The sequence below is a fragment of the Mustela nigripes genome, chromosome 13, assembly GCF_022355385.1.
Source record: "Mustela nigripes isolate SB6536 chromosome 13, MUSNIG.SB6536, whole genome shotgun sequence".
Taxonomy (NCBI): Eukaryota; Metazoa; Chordata; class Mammalia; order Carnivora; family Mustelidae; genus Mustela; species Mustela nigripes.
Window position 1 is genome coordinate 83,438,798 of NC_081569.1, and position 25,136 is coordinate 83,463,933.

General features: G+C 37.6%; 2 protein-coding genes across 3 annotated transcripts in view; one reads left to right on the top strand and one right to left on the bottom strand.

Moving 5' to 3' along the window:
- LOC131999886 (uncharacterized) overlaps positions 1-4,629 on the bottom strand; it is a 34,779-nt gene extending 30,150 nt beyond the window's left edge. The window contains exon 1 of the mRNA XM_059373081.1: positions 4,533-4,629. Coding sequence (XP_059229064.1) covers positions 4,533-4,629 — 97 coding nt within the window. The remainder of the gene's footprint in view (positions 1-4,532) is intronic.
- Positions 4,630-5,250: 621 nt separating this feature from the next.
- LOC131999884 (signal recognition particle subunit SRP54) overlaps positions 5,251-25,136 on the top strand; it is a 69,682-nt gene continuing 49,796 nt past the window's right edge. For both annotated transcript variants that reach the window (XM_059373078.1, XM_059373075.1), the window contains exons 1-5: positions 5,251-5,340; positions 15,083-15,193; positions 19,055-19,146; positions 20,094-20,178; positions 23,946-24,050. In XM_059373078.1, the coding sequence (XP_059229061.1) occupies positions 15,116-15,193; positions 19,055-19,146; positions 20,094-20,178; positions 23,946-24,050 (360 nt within the window). In that variant the 5' untranslated portion in view covers positions 5,251-5,340; positions 15,083-15,115. The remainder of the gene's footprint in view (positions 5,341-15,082; positions 15,194-19,054; positions 19,147-20,093; positions 20,179-23,945; positions 24,051-25,136) is intronic.

Below are 25,136 nucleotides of genomic sequence, written 5' to 3' on the forward strand. Positions count from 1 at the left end.
ACCTATTTTTTTGTCACTACAGGTTAGTCTGCACGTTCAAGTTTTAAATGAATGAAATTATATAGTATAGTCTTTTTTAGTGTGGTTTCCTTCACTTAGTATAATTTATACATGCTATTGTACAAATGTCTTCCCATTTATTTGCCACGTAGTATTCCCTTATAAAAATATGCCACAATTTGTTTATCCATTCACCAGTTCCTAATTGAAATGCCTCCCACCTCCTTTTTCTTGCCATATCATACTAGCCAGAAGCTGTATTATGATGATAGTAGTGAGGAGTATACATTATTGTTTCTGATCTTAGGGGAAAGAACTCAAGTCTTTCACTGTTAGGTATGAAATTAGCTGCAGATTTTTCACAGATGACCTCTATCAGGTTGAGAATGTTCCCTTCTAGTCTGATGAGAGTTATTATCAGGAAGAGATGTTGGATGTTGTCAAATGCTTTTCCTGGTCTATTGAGATAACAACATAGTTTTTCTTTTTACTTAATATGGTGAGTTACATTGATTTTATAATGTTGCACAATACATTCTCGGGATAAACTCACTTGTTTGTGATGTATTTTTTTTTCATATATCGTGTCCATTCTTAATATACAACAATATATTAAGGTATAAAAGTACTTTAAAGAAAAGTATAATTCTTTTTATTTGTTTAATAGAAAAAATTTTAAGAGATACCAATTAAAAAAAAAAAGAGGTACCAATTTGCTCAGTATACCTTTTTAGTTTTTGAAGAAACAATCTATTTCTGTTACCACATGTAATTGATAACTTTCATAGATTCATATGGTTTCAACAAAGCCTGGAATATCTTTGTTATATTGATACTTCCTCAGTGGTAATGCAATATGGAACTGGGGCAGTATGCTGTCTGACAAACGTAATTAGAAACTGGGGTTGGCTTTTTAGATTTGCAGGAATTTCAAAGGACTTCTAACAGCTCTGTAGTTTTGCTCACAAACATGTCCAATTCTGGTCAGTGAAGATATACTTAAAATACAGGATACAGTAAAGCTTCTAAAAGCTTCTGGTCAACTACTATTATCTTCTTTAAGCATTAATTTTAATTTTTGATGATTTTATTAATCTTCTTAAAGCAAACCCTAATTTTCTATCCTTTGCAACTTGATTCTTACTAGGCATTCTTATGGGCTATGGGCTTGACTTTCTCATTTGTATTTGCATATCCAAGAAAAATTCAGAAGCTTCAGAAAAGCACTGTTAACAGCTGTTCCAATGTAGTTTTTAAATAATTTTTAAAAAGATTTTATTTATTTATTTGACAGAAAGAGAGATCACAAGTAGGCAGAGAGGCAGGCAGAGGGCGGGGGGAGTAGGCTCCCCACTGCGCAGAGAGGCCGATGCAGGACTTGATCCCGGGACCCTGAGACCATGACCTAAGCCAAAGGCAGCAGCTTAACCCACTGAGCCACCCAGGCACCCTTTTTCTTTTCTTTTTTTTTTTTTTTTAAAGATTTTATTTTATTTATTTGACAGAGATCACAAGCAGGCTGAGAGGCAGGCAGAGAGAGAGAGAGAGAGAAACGGGCTCCCTGCTGAGCAGAGAGAACTCGATCCCGGGACTCCGGGATCATGACCTGAGCCCAAGGCAGAGGCTTTAACCCACTGAGCCCCCCAGGCGCCCTTTTTAAATAATTTTTGAGGAGGCTCTATCCCAGGGTAGAGTGAAAGCAGAGCATGAGCCCATGACCCTGAGATCAAGACCTCGAGCTGAGATCAAAAGTCAGTGGCTTAACCAACTGAGCCACCCAGACATCCCCCAGTGTATTTTTTTATATGCTTATTGGGGATCCCACTTGCAATTCTGGCTCTTAGCTCCCTTCACTTTATGGAATGCAGTCACTCTCCCATACTTTGAAATCTAGATCGAGAGCCCACTTTACATACATACAGGAAATAGAAGAAAACAGATGCTGTGCCACAAGATCAGAATCAATCAGCTGAGATCCTGCTGTATTTTACTCTTTTTTGGAATGGGGTGGGGGAGGGGTGGGTATCTTCATGTGCTTTGCCCCTCAGACTTGATTCATCTTCCTATATTAGTGTTCTTTGTTTCCTAGACCTTTGGGCCTATGCTGTACCCAAGGTAAAATGTAGGCTCCTATCTTTATTTCTTCTAAATCTTCAGTTTATCAGGCATTGACATGTACTTGGCTCTGCCTTGGTCCAAGCTTCTGGTTCTACCAGCCTGATCCTAAAAGACCTCAGGTCTTGGTGAGATAATCCCACTCCTTCAGAGATCAAGAATATTATTCTTTGTTTTGTGTATCTAAAATTATTGTGATTTTACCTGTAATGTTTTTTAATTTCAATAAACTATGAAACTCAAAGCCAAAGTCATACTCAGTGTCTATTATTGTCTCCTGCTATTCCACTAAATGGTAGAAAAATTTAAGGAGAATTATAATTACTGAAGGTCAATATGTCAAAAAAGTGAGATATTATGCAAGTGCTTTAATGCTAGAGATAGAAGATATTTTCCTAGAAAAAGGACACTGATTAGGAAAATAGTAAGAATCTTTTGTGCCCTATTTAGAGCCACTTCATAAAACGGTATACTTAGTTTCAGCCTGAGAAGATGAGAAAGTTCTGGAGATAGATGGCAGTGATCTGAACAACATAAAAGTATTAATGCCACTGAAATGTGTACTTAAAAACAGCTTAAAATGGTAAGCGTTAGTTATACATTTTTTATCACTTGAAACAATATACTAGTAAGTTGTCTTTTAAAGATAGATGTTAAAACACTCCGTTTTAAGTGATACCCTCATTTCTTAAAATATTCACGTTAATAAATATTCTCAGAAACTCAGGTTGTTTTCTAAATCATTTAACAAAATGCATGAGCTTCTCTGACTACAGGGTGTGCTGGAGAAAGGCACAGAAAGTGCTTTGTAAGAGTAAAAAGGTACTGTTTAACCAGGGATACTGGGTCTTCATTTTTCCCGAATTATCACCCAAAACATCCTTGCAAGTTTTCCTGATTTTGAAAAATGAAGTTCTCAAACGATGCCTCTAAAACTGGAGATTTAGATTACAAATGGTTCCATAAAACTGCAATCTTGAGGGCAAGGATATTTTAGTTAATTGTGCAATTGCCAGAACCAGGCAGTAGGGGGCATTTTTGTAGGCACTCTGGGGTTTCTGGAGGAAGTTTTTGTTCTGAGGAATGCAGAAAAAACCTTGGAAACTAGCACATTGTATAATTAATTGGGATATGATCGATAAAACTGGCAATAGAAGGTTTAATGAAAAGACAGGAGAGGGGCGCCTGGGTGGCTCAGTGTGTTAAGCCTCTGCCTTGGGTCAGGTCATGGTTTCAGGTCCTAGTCTCAGGGTCTTCAGATCAAGCCCGACACTGGGCTCTGTGCTCAGCAGGGAGCATGCTTCCCCTCTCTCTCTCTGCCTACTTGTGAACTCTCTCTGTCTAATAAATAAATAAAATCTTAAAAAAAAAAAAAAAAAGACAGGAGACTCAGCAATTCCTATCTTGAATCTTGCTATGTGTGTACGTATGAAGTTATCTGTCTGGTTTTCTCTACTTGTCCAGCCTAAACTTCACTACCAGTTGTCCAAGTTAATTTCAGTTTGGCATCTTATCTAAAACAATCCCTCCAAATGTGCAATAATAATAATACCCCAACCTACTGATTGACTCTAAAATCACAAAGAAAGAGCGTTTTAGGAAGAAGTCAAGTTTGGAAGTCATTAGCACAGAGGAATATTTCAAGTCATGGGTCTGGATGTAAATAAACATAGGATTCAACGCTGAGAGGTACAGAGGCATAGCCTCGGTTGGCACAGCTCCCAAACAAGGAATATCCTATTTTCGTGTGCTTCACCAGGCCTCACATTGCCAAAACAGATCTAATCATTCTTCAATAAACCTACCTAATCGCTTCATTTCCTCGATTCTAACTTGCGCCTTTTATTATTGTTAATTCTACGAACAGTTTAAAATCAGAGTCTTCTCCCTATTCCCACCCCCTTCTCTCCTTTCCCTCACCCCCGAAAAACTATCAAATCGACGGTCCGTTTTACAATTGAGAAAATAAGTGCACTAGCCAGCAGGTAATTTCACTTGCAGGGTTTTGTAAAAGCTTCCTGCTCCACAGCCCGAAACTTCTTTTGCAAAGTGCTTTTTCAGGTAGTTTCTTCACAGGTAGTCCGAAGTTTGTGGGGGAGGGGTGGAGGGGCAAAATCCCCTGCCCCTTCTTTCCCCTCTGAAAAGGCTTAGCTACAAAGAGACTCTAGGGGCTTGTCTGAAGCCTGCAGCGCAGTCAAAAACAACCGAGAGCCAGCTGTTCCTGCACCCAATCCCAAACTGGGCTCTGAAGCTGCTAAGGTTTGCGATGTGCCCCCATCAATCAGCCCTGTACTCGAGCGGGGACCAGCACAGCGACCCCTAGGAGGCTTTCGGCCTCACCCGGTGTGAAGTCCCCAAGGTCAGCGCCCATAACACATCCTTGCCCCAACCCCTTGCGTCTGGCTCTGGTCGCTTACGGGTAGTTCGCATCCAATCGAGCAGCGCTGGGAGGTCTGCGGGAGCCACCGTACGCAGCAGCTGCAGGACTGCTCGCCTCGCGGAGCAGAATTCCATGCTGAAAGCTGAGAGCAGCCGAAGGGAAGGCTCGCACTGCGCACGCGCAGGCCGAGACGGGTTTCCACGCCGGATCCGACGCCGCGGAACCCGCCTCTCTGAGCGGCGAAATTCCCAAGCCCCGCCCTTTCTGGAGTTCTCCCGTGCTCCCGGGGAGGACTCCCGGCTCTCTAATCGCCCCTCCAAGTCTCACCGCTCCCCTCTTAACTGGCCGTGCACAGCCTAGTCACTTTTTCTTAAAGCGACTTATCGAGGTCGAAATTCTTTACGGGGATCGCATCCCCAGAGGGCGTTCTATCTTGCCACTTCGCTGTCGCAGAGATTAAGCGATAAGAAAACCGAGTGTCAAAAAGCCAATCGAAGCAAAGAAACCTCTCTCAATAAACCTTTTCAGTAGAAGTACGGAGAGAATGCGGCAGGTGCCCCGGAAGCGGAAGTGTATCCTTTTCATGAAAGGCTGGACTTCGGCGAGTGGTGACGTTTCCTCATTGGGCGGAAGGTTCGGTGGCAATCGTCGGTCTTCCAGCTGGTGGGAGTTGGCGTCGCGGTGCTGGGCGCCGGAGCCCCAGTTTGTATAGTTTGGGAAGTCGGGCTGTGGGGTCGCACCTGTCTGTCTGATCCTTGCTTTCCTTGGTTTCCTCCCACGGCGCGGGGGCCTCGAGAAAGAATCCCCGGCCCCTTTGGGCCACAGCGGTAGCGGTGCTTTTTGCGGTAAGTGGCTTGCTTTTTCCCGCCCCCGACCACGGACTGGCAGCTAGGGGCAGCGTCAGCTCTCCTTGGGGGCCGGAGACCCCGGAGGGAGTCGGCTTCCCTGGCCACCGGCTCTCGTCACCGAGACTGAGGTGCACTGGCCCTTTTTCATCTCGTGTGTCCCATCGGAAGTTTTCTTAAAAGATGCACTGTGACCCTTTTAAGTAGTTTTCAGATTTACCCGAGCCAGATTAGGTGTGGGCAGTTACAGGCCTGAGTCTTTGCTTTGCTCTCCCGATCAAGAATTTAGATGCGGCTACTTCTCCGAAAACCTTTTGGCGTGTACCAGATTTTATTTTTCCGTGTCCATTGTGCTTAACACGTTGTCCTGCATATAGTAGGCGTTTCATAAATGAATAAGGGATATCAGATTAGTGCCATTGATGACTTCAGATACACTGTTGGCTCTCTCTGCATTTGCCATTGTTGACCATTTCTTGAAACTCTTTCCCCAGTTGGTTTTCTTGATGCTGTTCTCACCTAGTTCTTTCATATGCTTAATTCACACTATTTATTTATTCCTATCTATAAGAATACAGAAATGAGTGATACAAACCCTGTCATTGAGGAGCTAACAGTACAGTGAGAGAGAGGCATATATATACACATTAAATAAGATGAGTAATGAGAAACTCTTAGAAGGTATAAAGAGCTATGAGAGCTCTGGGAACCCAGATGAGAGTACTCCTTGGAAGATTTGTGACCCTGAACAAGTTTCTATTCCAGTTCTATTCTATTCCAGCTTCAGTTTCCTCATCCATCTAATAAGCTTATTATGGGGATAAAAGATTAGATGATCAGTTTCATGCAATGCCTGGTATATAGCAGTGTTAATGACTGAAGGGAGAGGAATTATTTCTCTCAAAACTCTTTCTCTTGGTATTTTCATGTGGTCAGTTAATATTTTCTAATTTGATAAACACATCTTCAGGCCCTCTTTCAAACAGATTATTCCTCTGACTCCACCTAACTGGAAATTCTGGACTTACCACAAGAATTTAGGAAGATAAATAGTAGCTTCCTTTTTTTTAATTGATTTTCTTCTGTATGCCTTTGGAGAGGGAAAAGGGTTAGTAAGGGCTTCTATCCCTTTTAATTATTCTTTTTGGTTGACTCCTTTTTGTTGGCTCTTCGCCATCTCAGGGTCTTTCAGAGGCTGCCCTTGAGACTTCTCATCTACATCCTTTGCTTCCATGGCATTATCTTTGTATGCTAACCATTTCCAAACTTCTCTAATTTCTCTTTTTTTCCCTGTAACTTAAGTCTCATGAGTGATACAGTTCTTTAGTTTCTGCAAATTCAGTAGGTCCCAAACCAAACTTACTACCTCAACTTTGCTTTTTTCCCCCCACTTCTTTCATTATTATATATATGATATATAAGGGCTTTAACTCCTTGTTTGTACCTGAATTTTGTGATATTTGTATGTTCGATTTGAAAAATAATAAAATGAACCCCTATGTAGTCATTATCCAACGTTAGTAGGACATTACAAAGTATTGTAGGAGATGTACTCAAAATCCCAGTTTAGTAGAACATGACAAATACGACCTTACAAAACCTTAAAACCTCTTAACTTTTTGTCTGGTTACTCTTTAGGTTTCAAACCAGCTTCTTTTTTGTCTTCCCTTCATTCATTGATGGTATCCCTTGCCATCTGGTTACTGTTTGAGACCTTGGAGTCACTTTTGCCTTTTGTTTCTCCTTCACTTCCCACAACTATTTGGTCAGTAATTCCTGTAGCCTCTGCTTGGACTTGACTTGATCCATTCTGCTTTCTGCTTCCCTGATTCAAGCCCACATGCCTCCACCAGGCTAGTTAGTGTGTCTTTAGTCTCCTTGTTCTCAAGTTTTTCTCCCTCCAGTGTACTTGCTATGTTGACTCTAATTTTTAAATTATGAAACAGATTTTTCTTTCCCTTGTTTCCTTTGAGGAGTATTATTTCATGCAGTGATTTTTAAGCCTGGCTGCACTTCAGTGTAACCAGTGAAGTTTTTCAAAATATAGATGGCTTGTTTTGCCCTCCTAATTAAAGAATTTAAAAGAGGCCAGCCACTTCCTCCAAAACCTCGTGATGGTACTATCCTTGGACATTTTATGATTGAGTATTTAATTTTCAGCAGATTGGTGTTATGTACATGTACCTGAAATAACAAAAACAGCATATACCTCTTATTCCTTCTCTTCCATGCTTTCATCCTGTGATCTTTCCAATTTCAGGACAGACTATTGCCGAGGAATTCTTTTGACTTTGTTTTAATCTTGGTAACAGTTTACGTAAAGATTCTTGTTATGATCGACCTGATAGCCAATAAAGTATCTTAAGTGATTCTCATTGTTTTTGGGTTATTACCTCTTGTTGAATTTTTGGTAAAAATTGAATTTTCTGCTATCAAACTATGAAATGTTGCATTTTTTCTTTTTTTTTTAATTATTAAAAGGAGTTTTAAAATTTGGAAGCAGGTTATTTAAATGAAGAGAGAATTTTCTGGTACTTCTTGCATAGTTAAATATAATCTTCGGTGCAGAAGTAAAGCTGTTAAGTCAGTGGGTGGTATGATGTATAATTGATCTTTTGAAGTCAAGAGAGAAGTCTTGTCTGTGTTAAATTGATGTAATTTGTTGATTTGGAGTTAGAACTTTTCTCAGGCTGGGACGATTCGTGGAACACATAGTACGTATTGAATGAATGAATGAATGAATGAATAATTAAATGAGTTCAAGTGGCAATTCCATCTCAATCCCCAGTGTAATATCACTGTATTTCTCACAAGGAGCACTTTTTTTTTTTTTTTTAAAGATTTTATTTGTTTATTTGACAGACGGAGATCATAAGTAGACAGAGAGGTAGGCAGAGAGAGAGAGAGAGGGAAGCAGGCTCCCTGCTGAGCAGAGAGCCCGATACAGGACTCGATCCCAGGACCCTGGGATCATGACCTGAGCCGAAGGCAGCGGCTTAACCCACTGAGCCACCCAGGCGCCCTCTCACAAGGAGCACTTTGAAAAATAATTTTCCTTTTGATTTTAAAAAACAATAGTCTTAGTCATTACCAAAAATTTGGCAATTACAAAATGATATAAATAAAAGAATAAAGATTAATAATTGTTAATCATCCAGAAATGATGAATGTTATTATTTTCTAACAATTTTACTGAAATAAAATTCACATGTCATACAGTTCACCTAAAGTGTACAATTTAGTAGTTTTTAGTGTATTTACAGAGTTGTGCAAGCATCACTGCAATCAATTTTAGAACATTTTTATCACTCTATGGAAAAACTCATGCTCACTAACAGTCACTCCTCATTTTCCCCCAACTCTTGAGCCCTAAGCAACTTTCTGTCTCTATAGATTTACTCTTGGACATTTCATATACATGGAATCATAGAGTATGTGGCTCTTCTGTCACTGGCTTCTTACAGCGTAATGTTTTCAGTATTCATGGTGTAACATGTTATCAGTGCTTCATTCCTTTTTATTATCAGGAATTCCATTTTATGGATATTTGTGGATGTGTGTCTTACTTTCTCTTGGATGTACCTCAGAGTGGAATTGCTGGGTGATATACAGTAACACTGTGTTTAACATTTTGAGGACTTGCCAAACTTTCCAATGGGCTGTATGCCGTTTTACATTCCCACCAGCAGTGTATGAGGGTTCTGATTTCTCCACAGCCTTAACACTTGTTATATCTCTTTGACTATAGCCATTCGTGTGTGTGTGAAGTAGTATCTGGTTGTGCCTTTGAGCTGTATTTCCTGGGAAACGAATGTTATTTTTTGATATTTGTTTATAGACAAAAATGGACAGTATGTGCAGTTTTGTATTCTGCCTTTGCATTTAAGCATGTTTTTAGCATTAGCAAGCTTGTTTACAAAAGAATTTCCCTCATTGCTCCTTCCTTTTTCATTCCCCAAACCTTAATTCTTAGTGAAAACTTGCCTAAATTATATGCATAGAAAACAAAGTCTATGGGAACGTAAACCAAATTGGTTATCAGGGGACAAGAGGGTATAAGATTAGGGGAATTATAATTTCTATCTTCAGTATTTCTGTAATGTTTGAATTTTTACACTGATTACATATCTTCCTGTAATCATGAACATAAATTATTATGAATTATTTCCTTGGAGGACTAAGATTCAGAATGAAAAAATACTTACATATTTAAAAGTCATAATTAACATTATATTGTCATTCAAATAGAATAATTTTAGCAAATAAGATGCATATAGACCACTTGCTTAGGTAAATTTACTTCTGTGTTATCCTGGAATATGACACATATACTACACGGAAATTAAATATATATATATACTTATATATATACACATACAATATATATGGACTTAGTATTATAGTAAGGAAAGCAAATATTGGTTTGGGCTTTTGACTAGCTTTTGGAAAAGTACATAGTTTAGAATTGAATTTTCTAAAGGTATTTACTACTAATAATATATTTATTTAGTTTTTTAGTCTAATATTGATCCAATAAGTTAGTCACTGACTAGGGCTTAGAAGAACTTTTTTAATAGGGATTTTCATTGTGATAGGATTTGAAATCTCTAGTCATTGGGATCTGTTTATATGATCTCCAGGCAAGTTTCTGGCAGGAATATTTATAATTGTTTATGTAGAGGAAAGTGGCTGTTTGAACACTGTAGCTCCTGTTGAGTAATAGAATTATAGGTACGTGTAATTGGCCCTAAAGATTCCTGGGGTCGTTTCTAGGTAATGGGACAGTAGCCTTAGTAAAGTTTAAGAAAAGTTCCAGTTTACTTACACTTCAGGTAGTACAATAGGGAGATCCAGTTGGTAGCATTCAAGGAAGCCAGGAAGTTAATATACGGTTTTATACTTATTGTCTCATTTAACCCTCACAACATCCCTTCAGGGTCACTACCTTGATAATGGTATTATCTCCATTTTGCAGGTGAGGAAAGGGAGGCTCAGAGAGATTAAGTAATTTACTCAAAGTAACACAGCCAGTATGTAGCAGAGCTGGGATTTGAATCCAAGTCTGTCAGACTCCAAAACCCATGCTCTTTCCAGTACTTCACACTGCAGCAGGTAAGTATGATACTTGGCCTTGTGTTTGCCTTATCAGGGCACCCTAGACTTAGGCCTATTTCCATTACCTCACTATCCAGCTCCTCTTAGATTCCTGTTAGAACATGTGACTTGGACATAGCTCAGTCCTTATACATCCTGATTGCAGTGGTCCTGATTGTCAGTTCTTTCTGGACATTGCAGTGATTCTTCCAGGAAGAGGAGTGTGCATTTTTGCCTTCAAAATATGATTTCCTGACATTGTAATACAGCAACAAAATTTGTCCTGGAGTTTGCCAGCAGGGATATTCAACCCTGTTTTTGAAAGTGTCATTCATACTATAGGACCTAGGATTGTGTAGCCAGGAGACTGTGGGAAGTCATTTTGCTTTTTTTTCTTTTTTTGTAGGGAACACCATTCTCTAATCTCTAACCTACTTATATCATAAAATTGTGAGGGTGGAATGAGATAATAGATGTTAAACTGTATAAAGTACTATACAATAATTTACCCTTAAACTTTTCCAACAGCCCCATCGAAGTAGAGATTCCTCTTTTGTGAAATTCTTGTATACACTGACTTACTTCCATAAACCTTTTTAGTTGAAAAAGAGAATTTTGAGTGAGTGTGCTTGAATTGTAAATTACTCCAATTTGAGATATAGGGTTAACTAGTAACATTAAAAAGGATGTTCTGTATTATAGTATGCATATTAGATCAAGGTGAGGCTATTTTTAAGAATCTTGTTAGAAATTCTTTTTTTTTTTAAGGGAAGTTCTAGAAACTTACACTAAGTAATGGCAAATGGATATTTGTAGTTGTACAATATCAATTACCTAGGTCATTGACTTTCTTTTGATTTCATTGGTTTATATTGGTGGTCTTTTTTTTCTACCTCTTCCAATTTTTTTTTTTTTTATATATAATGCATTATTTGTTTCAGGGGTACAGGTCTGTGATTGATCAGTCTTACACAATTCACAGCACTCACCACAACACATACCCTCCCCAGTGTCCATCACCCAATCACCCCATCCCCCTCACCTCACCCCCAGCAGCCCTCAGTTTGTTTCCTGTAGTTAAGAGTCTCTTATGGTTTGTCTCCCTCTGGTTTCATCTTGTTTCATTTCTTCCTCTTTTCTCCTATGATCCTCTGCCTTGTTTCTTAAATTCCACATGTTGGTGAGATCATAGGATAATTATCTTTCTCTGATTGATTTATTTCACTTAGCAGAATACTCTCTAGTTCCATCCATGTCATTACAGATGGCAAGATTCCAATTTTTAATGGCCGCGTAATACTCCATTGAATATATATACCCCATCTTTATCCATTCATCTGTCAGTGGATATCTGAGCTCTTTCCATAGTTTGGCTTTTGTGGGCGTTACTGCTATAAACATTGGGGTGCAGGTGCCCCTTCATATCACTACATCTGTATCTTTGGGGTAAATACCCAGTAGTGCAATTGCTGGGTAGGGTAGCTCTATTTTCAACTTTCTGAGGAACCTCTTTACTGTTTTCCAGAGTGGCTCTATGTTACTGGTCTTAAAAAAGATATTTGTAAGGCCTTTCATAACTTTTGTTCCCCATCTCCCTTTGTTCCTATAGTCTTAAATACATTCATTCATAAAGTTCATTTTTAATAAGGGCTCAGTATATACTGAGGAGACATAAAGCAGTGAGTTCATAGGAGGGAGCAAAAGAGGCAAAAGTCCCTGCCCTCATGCAGCTTACATTTCAATTGGGGGATAGATATTACAGACCACAAACAAAATAAGTAAATCATAGTTATTTGATAATGAGACAATAGAAAAAAATAAAGGGAAGGGAGACTGTGCATTTAAACAAGTGATAGGGAAGCCCTTATTGAGAGAAATTGCATCTAGACAGCAATCTGAAGGTGATGAGGCAGGGAGCTGTCTTTCCCCTTGTCAGCCAGGGGGAGATCATGCCAACCAGTACAAAGGACCTGAGGTAGTAATGTGCAGGATCAACAGTAAGGAGGTCAGTGTAATTAAAATGGAGTGTGTGAATTTGGGAGTGCCTTACAGTCCATTTTGCATTTTGAGGACTTTACCTTTGCATGAAATAGGAAGTCATTGAGTTTTTGAGGAGAATCCTAATTCAGGAACACATCCTTGGAAATTGCACAGATAATATCCTATAAATAAAAGGTATTACTAGATATCATTATTCCTTTATGGAAATGTATGTTTTTATAAACAGGCAAATATATAAAAAAATGTGCTGCCAATAAGTACTTACGTGAGGAAAAATGTATTAGAAAACTTCACAGAAGTATTTTTAGTTTAAAAGACCAGTCAATGTAGGAAGATAGGTTTATTTTTAAGAGTTAACTAATAATAGCTTTTTAAAATGGAGGATGATGTGTTTATGACGTGATCTCTAAAATAGTAAATTGTGGTGTCATAATGAGGATTATATCACTCTGGGTAACACGGTGGCAAAGGAGATGAACTGAAACATCTGATTCTTATTTTTTGCCTCAAGAATGTTTACTTAAGCAATAATAATTTAGTATAACGAGTATGGGATAAGAAATTAAAAGTGCTGGATCTTGTCTGCGAAGTAATTGGTCTTTCAGGTGAAGTAACCATGTAATGTAAACAATTTATGGTAAGTACATTTTTTTTCAATTCCATCAAGTTGTTAGTAATTTTTTAGGTTCTAAATTACCTAGTTTTACCTGAGTGGAAATGTAGTGTCTAATTTAGAGCTCAGCCTGGAACATCTCTTTGCCAATGATAGGTCCTTGAGTGCATTTCCTTTCCTCCTCCTTTTGACTCCCCTCCTTTTCTCTTTCTCTGTTTTGTTTATTTAAATTTTTTTTTTTTATTAATTTGACAGAGAGAAATCACAAGTAGACAGAGAGGCAGCCAGAGAGAGAGAGAGAGAGGGAAGCAGGCTCCCTGCTGAGCAGAGAGCCCGATGCGGGACTCGATCCCAGGACCCTGAGATCATGACCTGAGCTGAAGGCAGCGGCTTAACCCACTGAGCCACCCAGGCGCCCTCCTGTATACTCTTTTTATAGGAATCTAGTCTTGATTATCTTGGTTGACTAGATTAGTTAACTCGGAAGAGTTACTAACATTGTTTTGAACACTGAGCTTTTCTGCTGATTTTGCATCTACCAGATGTCTGATACTTCTTAACCTGGTTTCAGGCTCTTCACAACCTGTATTTCCTTTTAATTAGCTAGCCACTGTCCTGACTAGAATATTTTATTTACTGCCTTCCAAATAATACATACTTAGTAATCTCTTAAGTTCATGCATAAGGCATAAGTATATGTATATGTATAGTATGTATAGTATGTCCCATGCTTTTTCTATGTCTCCGTTTCTCCTCATGCCTTATCATTTTCTTTCAATTCTTTTTTGTCTTCTTCTCTTATGCACGTTCTACTTATATTTCAGGATCAAATTCATATTCAAACTTCTCTGTAAAGCTTTTTCTATCTACCTGAGCCTGTGTTTTCTTTCTTTGAATTTTTACAGAAATGGTCATTGGCAATTGATCATAAAGTTTTATTGCAGCTTTGAACTAGTACTTTAGCGGTATTAGTCAAGGGTCTCCACAGAAACAGAACAATAGGATGTGTGTGTGTGTAAAAAGAAATTTATTATAAGCAATTGGCTATGTGATCATGGAGGCTGACAAGTCCCAAGATCCTCCAGGTTGGCAAGTTGGAGACCCAGGAGAGCTGAGTGAGTGGTGTAGTTCCATTTCAAAGGCTGGCAGGCTTGAGACCCAGGAAGAGCTGGTGTTTCATGTGAATCTGAAGGTAGAAGGAAACCAATATCCCAGTTTGAAGGCAGTCAGGCAAAAGGAATTCTCTTTATATTTATTTGCTGCACATTCCTGTGTCTTGTCTTGCCTGTTAGTAGGTAAGCACCTTGAGGTCAGGGACTCCCTGTCCTATTTGCTTGCTTACCATCCATGAGTCCTTGCATGGTAGAAGGACTTCGATGTGGTAGGTGCATCTGTATACTTTCTAAAACCATAACATTTTAGAGCTGGAAGGGCCTTTGAGGTTATCTTGTTTTAGAGTTGGGGAATCAAGAACTGCTTTAAAACAGGAAAGTCAGTAATATACCCCTTTATTTGGGTGTTAGAAGAATAAGATGAGCTAATGTAATGTGTGTGAAAAGTGAAGTGTCTTATTAATTAAAACCTTTTTTTTCCCTTTGGCTTAGAGCATAAATCAATATAGTTTGCAGAGTCCTTTAATGTAATTGGACAATATTTCTGGGTAGAGATTTCACCTTTTTTCTTCCCTTATTCATATTCACATATAGTTCGAAAATGTCCGTATTCATATAGATGTTTGGATCTGAGATTGTATCATTATTGCCTCAAAGCATTTTATCTGAATGTTGAATTTGCTGATTTGTATAGAATATTCTAATTAGGTATTCAAACTCAAGTCATCATAATCAATGAGTAGCCTTAGCTTTTGGACATACGTATATTGAGGCTGCAGATTGAGGCTATAGAAGTTGAAGTTATAGTATCTAAACATTATAATAGTTTAATTTTAATTAAATACTCTTCTTCAGAAGTCTCCAATTATGAAAACCGGTATTGATTATTTTTCAAATGTTTTTATTTAATGTTTTTCCTTAGATTTTCTTGTAATCACATCTTAAAGCCTTCAAGATGGTACTAGCAGACCTTGGAAGAAAAATAACATCAGCATTACGCTCATTGAGCAATGCCACCATCATCAATGAAGAGGTATGTAAAATGTGTGAAATACATATGATTGCACATCATTACTACATCGGGACATGAATTATTAGTAATCTCTATGTTTATATTTGTTTTGATGTAGATTTAATAACTATAGATAAAAATTTAAAGCTGGATACACTATATGGTGTTTTTTATTGAGTTGACTATCTTACTATTTTACTTTCTATAAAGAATTATAAAAAAAGGAAACAGAAACCCCCCAAATCTTAACTAACATGTAAAAATGGCATACATTTTTTGTTTTAAAAATGGCTTAGAGGGCGCCTGGGTGGCTCAGTGGGTTAAGGCTCTGTTTTCGGCTCGGGTCATGATCTCAGGGTCCTGGGATTGAGCCCCGCATCAGGCTCTCTGCTCAGCAGGAAACCTGCTTCCCCCTCTCCCTCTGCCTGCCTCTCTGCCTACTTGTGATCTCTCTCTGTCAAATAAATAAATAAAATCTTTTAAAAAAGTAAAAAAGGCTTAGATCTGGAGACATTGGCCTGAAACTTCAGTGTCCTGCTTCTTTCTTCTTGGGTAGGCATGTGCGCATCTCATCTTTTTCTCCTTCACTTTTATTCCGCTTTCTCATAGAAGGCTGGTATTTTCATGTTGTCTACTTTGATTTTCTCTGAAATCCTCATTCAGTTTTTTTGCTTTTATTTGTTTTTATTATTTAGTTTTTGTAAGCTGACTCCTTATATGGTATCTGAAGTACTCTTCCTCCTGGCACTCTTGTTTTTAGTTTTAAATATTTCTTTTGGGTCCCCTCCCTCCTCAGAGCTTTGTACCATTGCTTTGCTACTGCTCATTAAACCTTTTACTGCCCACCAAAAAAAAAAAAACCTGTTATCCAACCCCCCCATACCTTGTATCTTAATGATTTGTCAATTGAAGAAGATGAGAGTCCCCAAGTATACTTTATATTTGTGGTACCAATGGGACAGTACTGAATTTGGTTTTAGAAGACCTCGTTAGCCACCTGCTTAGTAGCTTGTGATAGAAATCTGGGCAAGTTAGCTTCAGATTCCTTAATGTATAAAATGAGAAAAACAGCATTTATCTTACAAGGTGCTTTTAAGGATCTAAATAAATAATAGATTAAAAAAGTACTTTCTAGGGGCACCTCGTGGCTCAGTCAGTTAAGCATTTGACCCTTGATTTCAGTTCAGGTAATGATGTTGGGTTTGTGAGACTGAGCCCCACCTTAGGCTCTGTGCTGGGCACAGGGTCTGGTTGGGAATCTCTCTCTCCCTCTGCCCCTCACTGTTCCTCTATCTCCCTCTCTTGAAGGAAAAAAAAGTGCTTTCTAACTTGGAGGTTTGGAAAATAAAATTTTTTTTGAACTAAAAAAACTTTTATTCTAGTGTAGTTAATATACTGTGCTATATTAAATATAGTTTCAGGTATACAATACAGTGATTTGCTAGTTCTGTACCTTACTCAGTGCTCACTGAAAAAAAAATCTAATGTAGAATTTGCTATCAATACCTTAATAAGTTAATGGTATTAAATAATTTTGGGACCATCTTTGAGTTCAGCTAGTCCAGCCTCTCAGATAACAGCAACAGGAAGTCAGTTCCACGTGTTTATTTTCCAAAAAGCCAGGATTAGTATCTTTTTTCTAATTCCTCATCTGGGGTTTTTTCTAATAATTATTATTAAATGATAAATCATAATTTAAACCATTGTGCGTGCAGTCTTTGGCATTCAGAATAAATAAAACAGCAGCCTTCCAAACAGTTTTCCCTGTTGTGTAACCCTTATGCTGTTTATGTTTATAGTAGAGAAAAAAGAAACCAGGGAGAAGAGCTTGGTGGGAAGTATAGTAACAGCTGTTGCTTGTATTGGCAACTTCTCTGCTCTTAGTACTGTGCTGCTAGGGAATTAACAAGAATCTCTCTAATGAAAGATCTCTCTAATGAAAGATCAGTTCCATTTTTATCAGACTCCATTAATAAGAGATGGATCTGATGAGCCTCTGTAGGATGAAGTGAGTTAAAGGTGGGAATTATTCAAGAAATATTCCAGGGCCCATTTTATTTTTTAAGATTTTATTTTTGAGGCACCTGGGTGGCTCAGTTGGTTAAGTGTCTGCCTTCAACTCAGGTCATGATCCCAGGGTCCTGGGATTGAGCCCCATGTCATCGGGCTCCCTGCTCAGCCAAGAGTCTGCTTCTCCCTCTCCTTCTGTCCCTCTCCCTGCCTGTGGTTTCTCTCTCTTTCTCTCAAATTAATAAAATCTTTTAAAAAAAAATCTATGCAGCCATCAAGAGAAACGAAATCTTGCCATTTGCAATGACATGGATGGAACTAGAGGGTATTATGCTAAGTGAAGTAAGTCAATCAGAGAAAGACAATTATCATGTGATCTCTCTGATATGAGGGGTTTGAGAGGTAGGGTGGGGAGTCTTGGGGGGTAGGGAGGGGAAAAAATGAAACAATATGGGATGGGGAGGGAGACAAACCATAAGAGACTCTTAATCTCACAAAACAAACTGAGGGTTTCTGGGGGGTTGGTGGGGAGGGATAGGGTGGCTGGGTTATGGATATTGGGGAGGGTATGTGCTATGGTGAATGCTGTGAAATGAGTAAGCCTGATGATTCACAGGCCTGTACCCCTGGGGCAAATAATACATTACATGTTAATAAAAAAAATTTTTTTTAATCAAAAAATCAAAAGATTTTAGTTTTGAGTTAATCTGTACATCCATTGTGGGGCTCGAACTCATAACCCCGAGAGCAGGAGTCACATGCTGTTAACTGACTGAGCTAGCCGACAGTGCCCTAGGGCCTGCATTTTTGCAGACTTTTTGCTGGCGCCAGGGCTATAGCAGTGACAAAAGACTAAAATCCCTGCCCTCATGGAGCACACAGGTTACTGTGTAAACCCTTATTTACCTGAGCAACAAAAACTTCATCTTTTTTTTAAGACTTTATAGTTAAGACCTTTTAACCACAGCACCTTGTAACTCAGCAAATATGTGATGATAGTGAGTTATTAATGGAGGATAGTTTCCTTTTCAACTTTGTTCCTCTGCTGTGAGTGGACATAGTAAGACTGCTAGGTCAGACTGGGTCAGTTTCTTCTGTTGCATTTTCCTCCTACTAGTCCAATTAAGCAGATATTGTGAATATAAAGTGCTGTGTATCAGCAGCAGAAGGCATTCAATGGCAACATGGATTGCATAATAACTTTCTTAGGCTTGCATATTGTCTTTACTATTGTTACTTTAATATAGGAATAAAATTTTAACAATACTTGGTTGAATAAAGCTAAATGGAATATCTTTTTAAAAAAATTAACATATAATACATTATGTGTTTCATACATTATGTGATTCATCAGTCTTACACAACACCCAGAGCTCAACCACAATGCATACCCTCCCCAATGTCCATCACCCAGTCTTCCCATCCCTTCCCACCTGGCAACCCTCAGTTTTGTTTCCTATCATTAAGAGTGTCTTATGGTTTGTCTCCCTCTCTGGTTTCATCTTGTTTCATTTTTCTTTCTTCCCCAGGATCCTCTGCCTTGTCTCTTAAATTGCGTGTTATCAGTGAGATCATGTGATAATTGTCTTTCTCTGATTAACTTATTTCACTTAGCGTAATACCCTCTAGTTCCATCCACATCATTGCAAATGGCAAGATTTCAATTAAATGGAATATCTTATTTTGGCAAAATGATTAGACATTTGCTAAGATTACCTCTCTGAGGCTAATTGAGAACATTTTTTTCTCTAACAGTGTAGTATTGTTTTTATTAAGCTATGGTAGTATATGATGACCACTCAGTCGTTGTTTTTATGTGCTTGAAATGACATACTAGGAGTGCTAAATTTTTATGTATTTATATATTTGCAGGTATTAAATGCTATGCTAAAAGAAGTATGTACAGCATTATTGGAAGCCGATGTTAATATTAAACTAGTGAAGCAACTAAGAGAAAATGTAAAGTAAGTTAAATTAATCAGGTAAAAGCCAGGCAAACTAAATTTAGTTTACTGGGATGAAGAGCTAACTAGAAAAGTCTGCTATATCATGAAACATTTCTGCCGGATGGCATTTGAAAAGAACAGAACTCATATGTTGCAAGACTGCTTTGATAGTGTGTTTCCATGATGATGTTTCAAAGAATAAACTACATGTGGCTTTAATTTAATTATGGATTTCTTTCCGTTTTACTACTCCTTTATTTGGATGGATTCAATCTTACACAATATAGTATTTTAATATAAAAGCTTTTTAACAGTTCTTCATAGAAAAGTGGTGCCATTTTATCCTCTTCAGGCTTAAGATGACATTAATCAGCCTCCTTCATTGTTGGAGAATTGTATTCATTCTTGTTCTCTTGGTTTTCCTGCCTGTATTTGAGCGAAGGAGTAATGTGTGTCGTCTCGGTTACTGTGTTCTTTGGGAGAGGCACTGACTGGGGCAGGCCATATAGAATAATACAGGCATCTCAATTAACTGTTGGACTCCTAGCCCTTGTCATGTTCAGGCCATTTCTCCTTTTCGTATTGTTAGACTGGGTAATAAATGTAGAACGACTGGCATTTAAGTATTTAGAACTAGAGAAAAAAATCCCATTCTCTGCTGTGTGTGAAGATGTATAAAATATATATGCTGTAAAAATAAAATTACTTTGCAGTGATATGAGGACAAATTGATATTTTGACTTTCAAAAGAAAGCCTTGAAAAACTAACCATGGTCTTATGTCTAATATTTCATGGTAAATTCTTCCATAGACTTATGAATCTGTAGTAATTTTATACATGTTAATCAGAAGACTATTAATGTGAATGACTGAATACTTTTATATTTTTTTTGGAGCAGAAACTTTTTTCGGAGTGTCTTAACTGGCTTTTCTCTCTCCTCCCCACAAAAACTATCATCATGAAGGTCTGCTATTGATCTTGAAGAGATGGCATCTGGTCTTAACAAAAGAAAAATGATTCAGCATGCTGTATTTAAAGAACTTGTGAAGGTAAAAGTATCAGGATTGTGCTATATGATTCTCCATGGACTGTAGTGGGTAAAAATACATTAGCACCGCCAATAGGAATACTGTTTCAGAATATTTTTAAATGTTTTTATAGAATATTCCTCTATTAAAAATATTAATTGAAGGATTATTAACTTTTCTAAAGGGGCCTATTTTTATTATAGAGTTTTCTGAATACAAAGTTCTGAGTATAGATATGAAAGGCCAGCACTGTTCCTGTAAAAATTCCCAAAGCTGGGTTACGAAAGGTAGAACTTCACTACAGATAAATTGATGGAAGGGCCTCTCCTGAGTTTATATCCTTTTTAATATCAGATTCTGCCTATTGAAGATCCTGCTTTTGTACAGAAAGTCACTCTTGACAAGTGTTCTTTTCTGAACAGTTTATTGTGTCCAGAATTCCCTTTGAAAAGATCAGATATCCCAACTCTTGTGTACATTATGCGCAATTAGGGAAATTTTATTTTGCAAGTAGTAAATATAGCCTCTGGCCTGGTATCACCTTAGAACTGATATTGCTGCTGTGGTCATGAAAATTATGGTGAAAATCTTAGAGCATTAAAAAAATATGTATGGGTTCAGTGGTAGGGGGAAAAAAAGGAAGGAACTGAAAAAAAATTTTTTTAGAGGAACAGATGTCTGCTAGTGGTCTTCCAGTATTTTTCCATTTATTTTTTCATTTTCCAATAGTTTCATTTACTCCTTTGGTTTCAGCAGAGCTGATTGATTGATACTCAGAAAAAGTCTAGTATCTCAGATGGTTGTATCATTTCATGTAGTCTTATAGACTATTTAAAGAAAAAAAGAAAATCAGAACTTAAAGAGGTCAGAGACTTTATCCAGTCATACTTATCAGTTTGCAGTTGAGAAAAATGAGACACTTAGTAAGTGGCCGACACAGGTCTGATCGCCAAACTCCTTGTAGGACTCCTTATTTTATTTCCAGTTTGCTTTTCATCTAGCCTTGAGGTCAGTGCGGGGTTAGTGAAAATTTCTATTTTTAGGGTTTGGCATCTGTAGGCAATTCTGGTGCATTAACTGCTTTGTTAAGCATTTTTTGAGTACCTTCTTTATTCTTGGCAATATGTCAGATGTTGCTGATAGAGATAAATTAGACTGGTCCTTATACTCAGAAGCATATGGTCTAGAGCAGTGATGTGCAAAACAAGATCAAAACTTTTCATAATAATACTAAGACATTATTTGCCTTTTGTATTGTTTGATATTTGTGCCAGTAGTTCAAAATCAATGGTGGATAAAATTCCCTAGCATGAATCAAGGTCGGAGTACCAAACTATACTAGTAGTCATTATACTTTTTACTACTACACACTTGTTGTGGGAGGGGTGTGAAGCTGTTTTACTTAAGAATGCTTTTGATATCACAGACCTGTACCCTAAAAAAAAGAATGCCCTTGATGGAGCAGTAGAAGTTATTAGTTGTATTAAATCTTAACCTCTGAGTATATACACCTTTGTACGATTTTGTGGCATGAAATGGGAAGTACTTAGAAAGCTTTTTTGCTGCATACTGAAATTTGATGGTTGTTTTAAGAGACATGTGTGATTATTTGAGTGCAAGCTGAGCTAGCTGCTGCTTTCATAAAAAACCGTTTTTATGTGAACAAAGAACAGACAGATAATCTGTGGTAATTCAGACTTGAATAGGATTTTCAAGTAAAGTGAGCCTGTCACTTTCAGGCAAATAAATAGCTATATTGTGGCCAGGGAAAAAATTTGAGTTTTCCAGTGAAAACTAGAAACTTGGGGCGCCTGAGTGGCTCAGTGGGTTAAGCCTCTGCCTTTGGCTCAGGTCATGATCTCAGGGTCCTGGGATCGAGCCCTGCATCAGGCTCTCTGCTCAGCAAGGAGCCTGCCTCCCCTCCCCACCACCACCTGCCTCTCTGCCTACTTGTGATCTCTCTCGGTCAAATAAATAAATAAAATCTTAAAAAAAGAAAAAAGAAAACTAGAAACTTGTATCTCCACCATGAGTTTGACAGGACCCCAGTACATTTCTGATGCGATCAGAAATGATATAATAAAAATTTTCTTGTTGTGTAATGAAATTTGTCAGTGACTAATATATGATGTTATAAAATCATGCACCAGCATAAGTTGCATTCAAAGTGCAAGATAGAATAACAGATTTTAATGGAATGGAGTGTGGAGTTTATATGGTTTCAGATTCTACATTGCAACTAACTTTAAAAAACTACTCTAATTATAAAGGAATCCTGAGACTGAAAAGTACTGCTGTTTTAGGGTGCAGGAGGAATAGAAGTTAGATTTATAAAATAATTAGTCACTAAAACACATAAGTTCCAAATATAGATTCATAGAGAGCTGAGTGCTTCTGCTGTGCGATATGGAGACCGGAGGTGAATGTAGGGTAGTGTGAGTATCTGAAAGGATCTAGAGGGAAGGAGAGTGAATTTATGTTTAAGATCGATTGTGCCTATTTCAGAAGTTTACTTAAAGCTAGGCCTGTGCCTGGGAAAGAGATAACAAAATGTGTTCTCTTTTCCTGCCTTTGCTACCACATGGCTTTCCTTGAAATTCAGGTATAATACAGACCGTGTGACCTTATGGTATCGTCTCACATGGGTCTTGCAAACTTTTTCTTAAGGACTAGATGGTTTAGGCTTTGTGGGCCATATGATTTCTGTTGCAGCTATCCCACTCTGCTGCTGTAGCACAAAAGCAGTAAATGAATGGGCCTGGCGATGTTCCATAAAAACTTTACTCATACATTGTTTGCCAGTCTCTGATCTAGGGCATTAACTGCAATTATGGCTTTATTATCATGTGGAGATACATGCTTCCAGCTCTCAACAACTGACTTGCAAAGGAACTGTTTTTTTAAATGAACTCATGTGTATCATTTGGGGACTGTCCATATATGAACCTTAATTTCCCACTGACTCATGAAATTGGTGATTATTTTTTACTGGCTCTCTAAATATAACAACTTCATAGAACAGTAGGTCTTCGGCATTGGAAAATTTGACATCTGACTGACCTGGAAAATCTTTCACATGAAATTTTCACATGTAATTTTGCTCATACATAAACATTTATTAAACTGAACATGAGGATAGGTGTCCCACTATGGCAGCTACTAGCCCCGTGTAGTTACTGAGCACTTGTAATGTAGTTAGTCCACATTGAGATGTGCTATAAGTATGAAAAAGATGTCAAATTTGAAGACATCGTATGGGGAAAAGGAATATATAATATATCTCATTAATTTTTAAATGTAGATTATGTGTTGAAATGATAGCATTTTATTATATTGGATTAAATAAAGTATTAAAGTTATTATCACTTATTTTCATTTTCTTTAATGTCATTACTAGCAATTTAAAAGTTCATATGCAGCCTGCACATATATTTTTATATTTCTGTACTGCTGATGCAGATTGCTCCTTTGGCTCAAACTTGGTCTCACTGTTCACATTCTAGCTTATTCTAAAAAAAAAAAGTCTTGTCTTGAGATCCTTTCTCTGAATTGGTTTGGGAGTATAGGTTTGCTTATGACTTTGCAGTGAATTATTTTATATTCTTAAATTTCACTATGCGTGTACAAAGGGAAATAGTAAGTTTGTATTAGAATGGTAGGATTATTGTTGCCTCTTATACTAAAATGTCTTTAAATTATTTTTACAATTTAGAATTTGTGGAGAGAGGGGTTTTGAACATAAGCATATGTTAACCTGATTTTATTTTTATTTTATTTTTGATACCTAGCTTGTAGACCCTGGAGTTAAAGCATGGACACCCACTAAAGGAAAACAGAATGTGATCATGTTTGTTGGATTGCAAGGGAGTGGTAAAACAACAACGTGTTCAAAGGTAAATTATACTTAGTCTTAAAAAAGAGTCATGGAGAAGAGATGTTTGTATAAATCAAGTTTTATGTTAAAACCAGGCTAATATTGTTTCTTTACAATTTTCTGTTACTCAGTATATTATTACATTTTTGTAACAGCTTTTTTTACAATAAGAAGGAATCCCAGAATCTTGCTTGTGGTTGTTTTTTTAAGAATGGAAGACTTTTTTATAACTATGCTGTTTCTTTTACCAAAGAGACTGGCCTACCCTTTAAGGAAGTGAGGATATAATTTTTGGAGAGTTTGCCCTATTTCCCATGGTTCAATGCTCCCTTTCTACAGTGTCCCACCCAGCATAATCTAGATCTTCATTTTACATATCCTTCTACTAATTTTTAATTCATTATACCACCTCTTTCTCCAGAATTGGGTGCCTCAGGTTTGTTACCAGATTTTGTTTCACAAGCCTCAGTTATGTTATAGTCTAGAAAAAAGAGAAAGGGATTATTTCTTAGAGGGTTATGTTATTGTTTTTATTAATTAACATTAATAGTAACTATTAATACTATTAATTAACTGTTAATACTATTAATTAACATTAATAGTAACATGAATAGTAACATTTTTCACTATGGTCGTGTATTGCTTGATCATTTTATATCCTTTGAATGTTACTGGATGGCAGTTAGAATTTAAACTTGTTAGCAAATTTGCTGTATTCAATAATGTAATAATAGGGGCGCCTGGGTGGCTCAGTTGGTTGAGTGTCCAACTCTGGATTTCTGCTCAGGTCATGATCTCAGGGTCATGAGATTGAGCCTCGTGTCAGGTTCTGCCTGTGTGTGACACACACAGACACACAAAGGAATATTATTCAGCCATAAAAAGAATGAAATCTTGCCCTTTGCTATGACATGGATGGAATATTATGCTAAGTGAAATAAGTCAGAGAAAGACAAATACCATATGATTTCACTCATATGTAGAATTTATTATTTTTTTTAAAGGATTTTTTTTTTTTGACAGGGAGACACAGTGAGAGAAGGAACACAAGCAGGGGGCATGGGAGAGGGAGAAGCAGACTTCCCACCAAGCAGGGAGCAATATG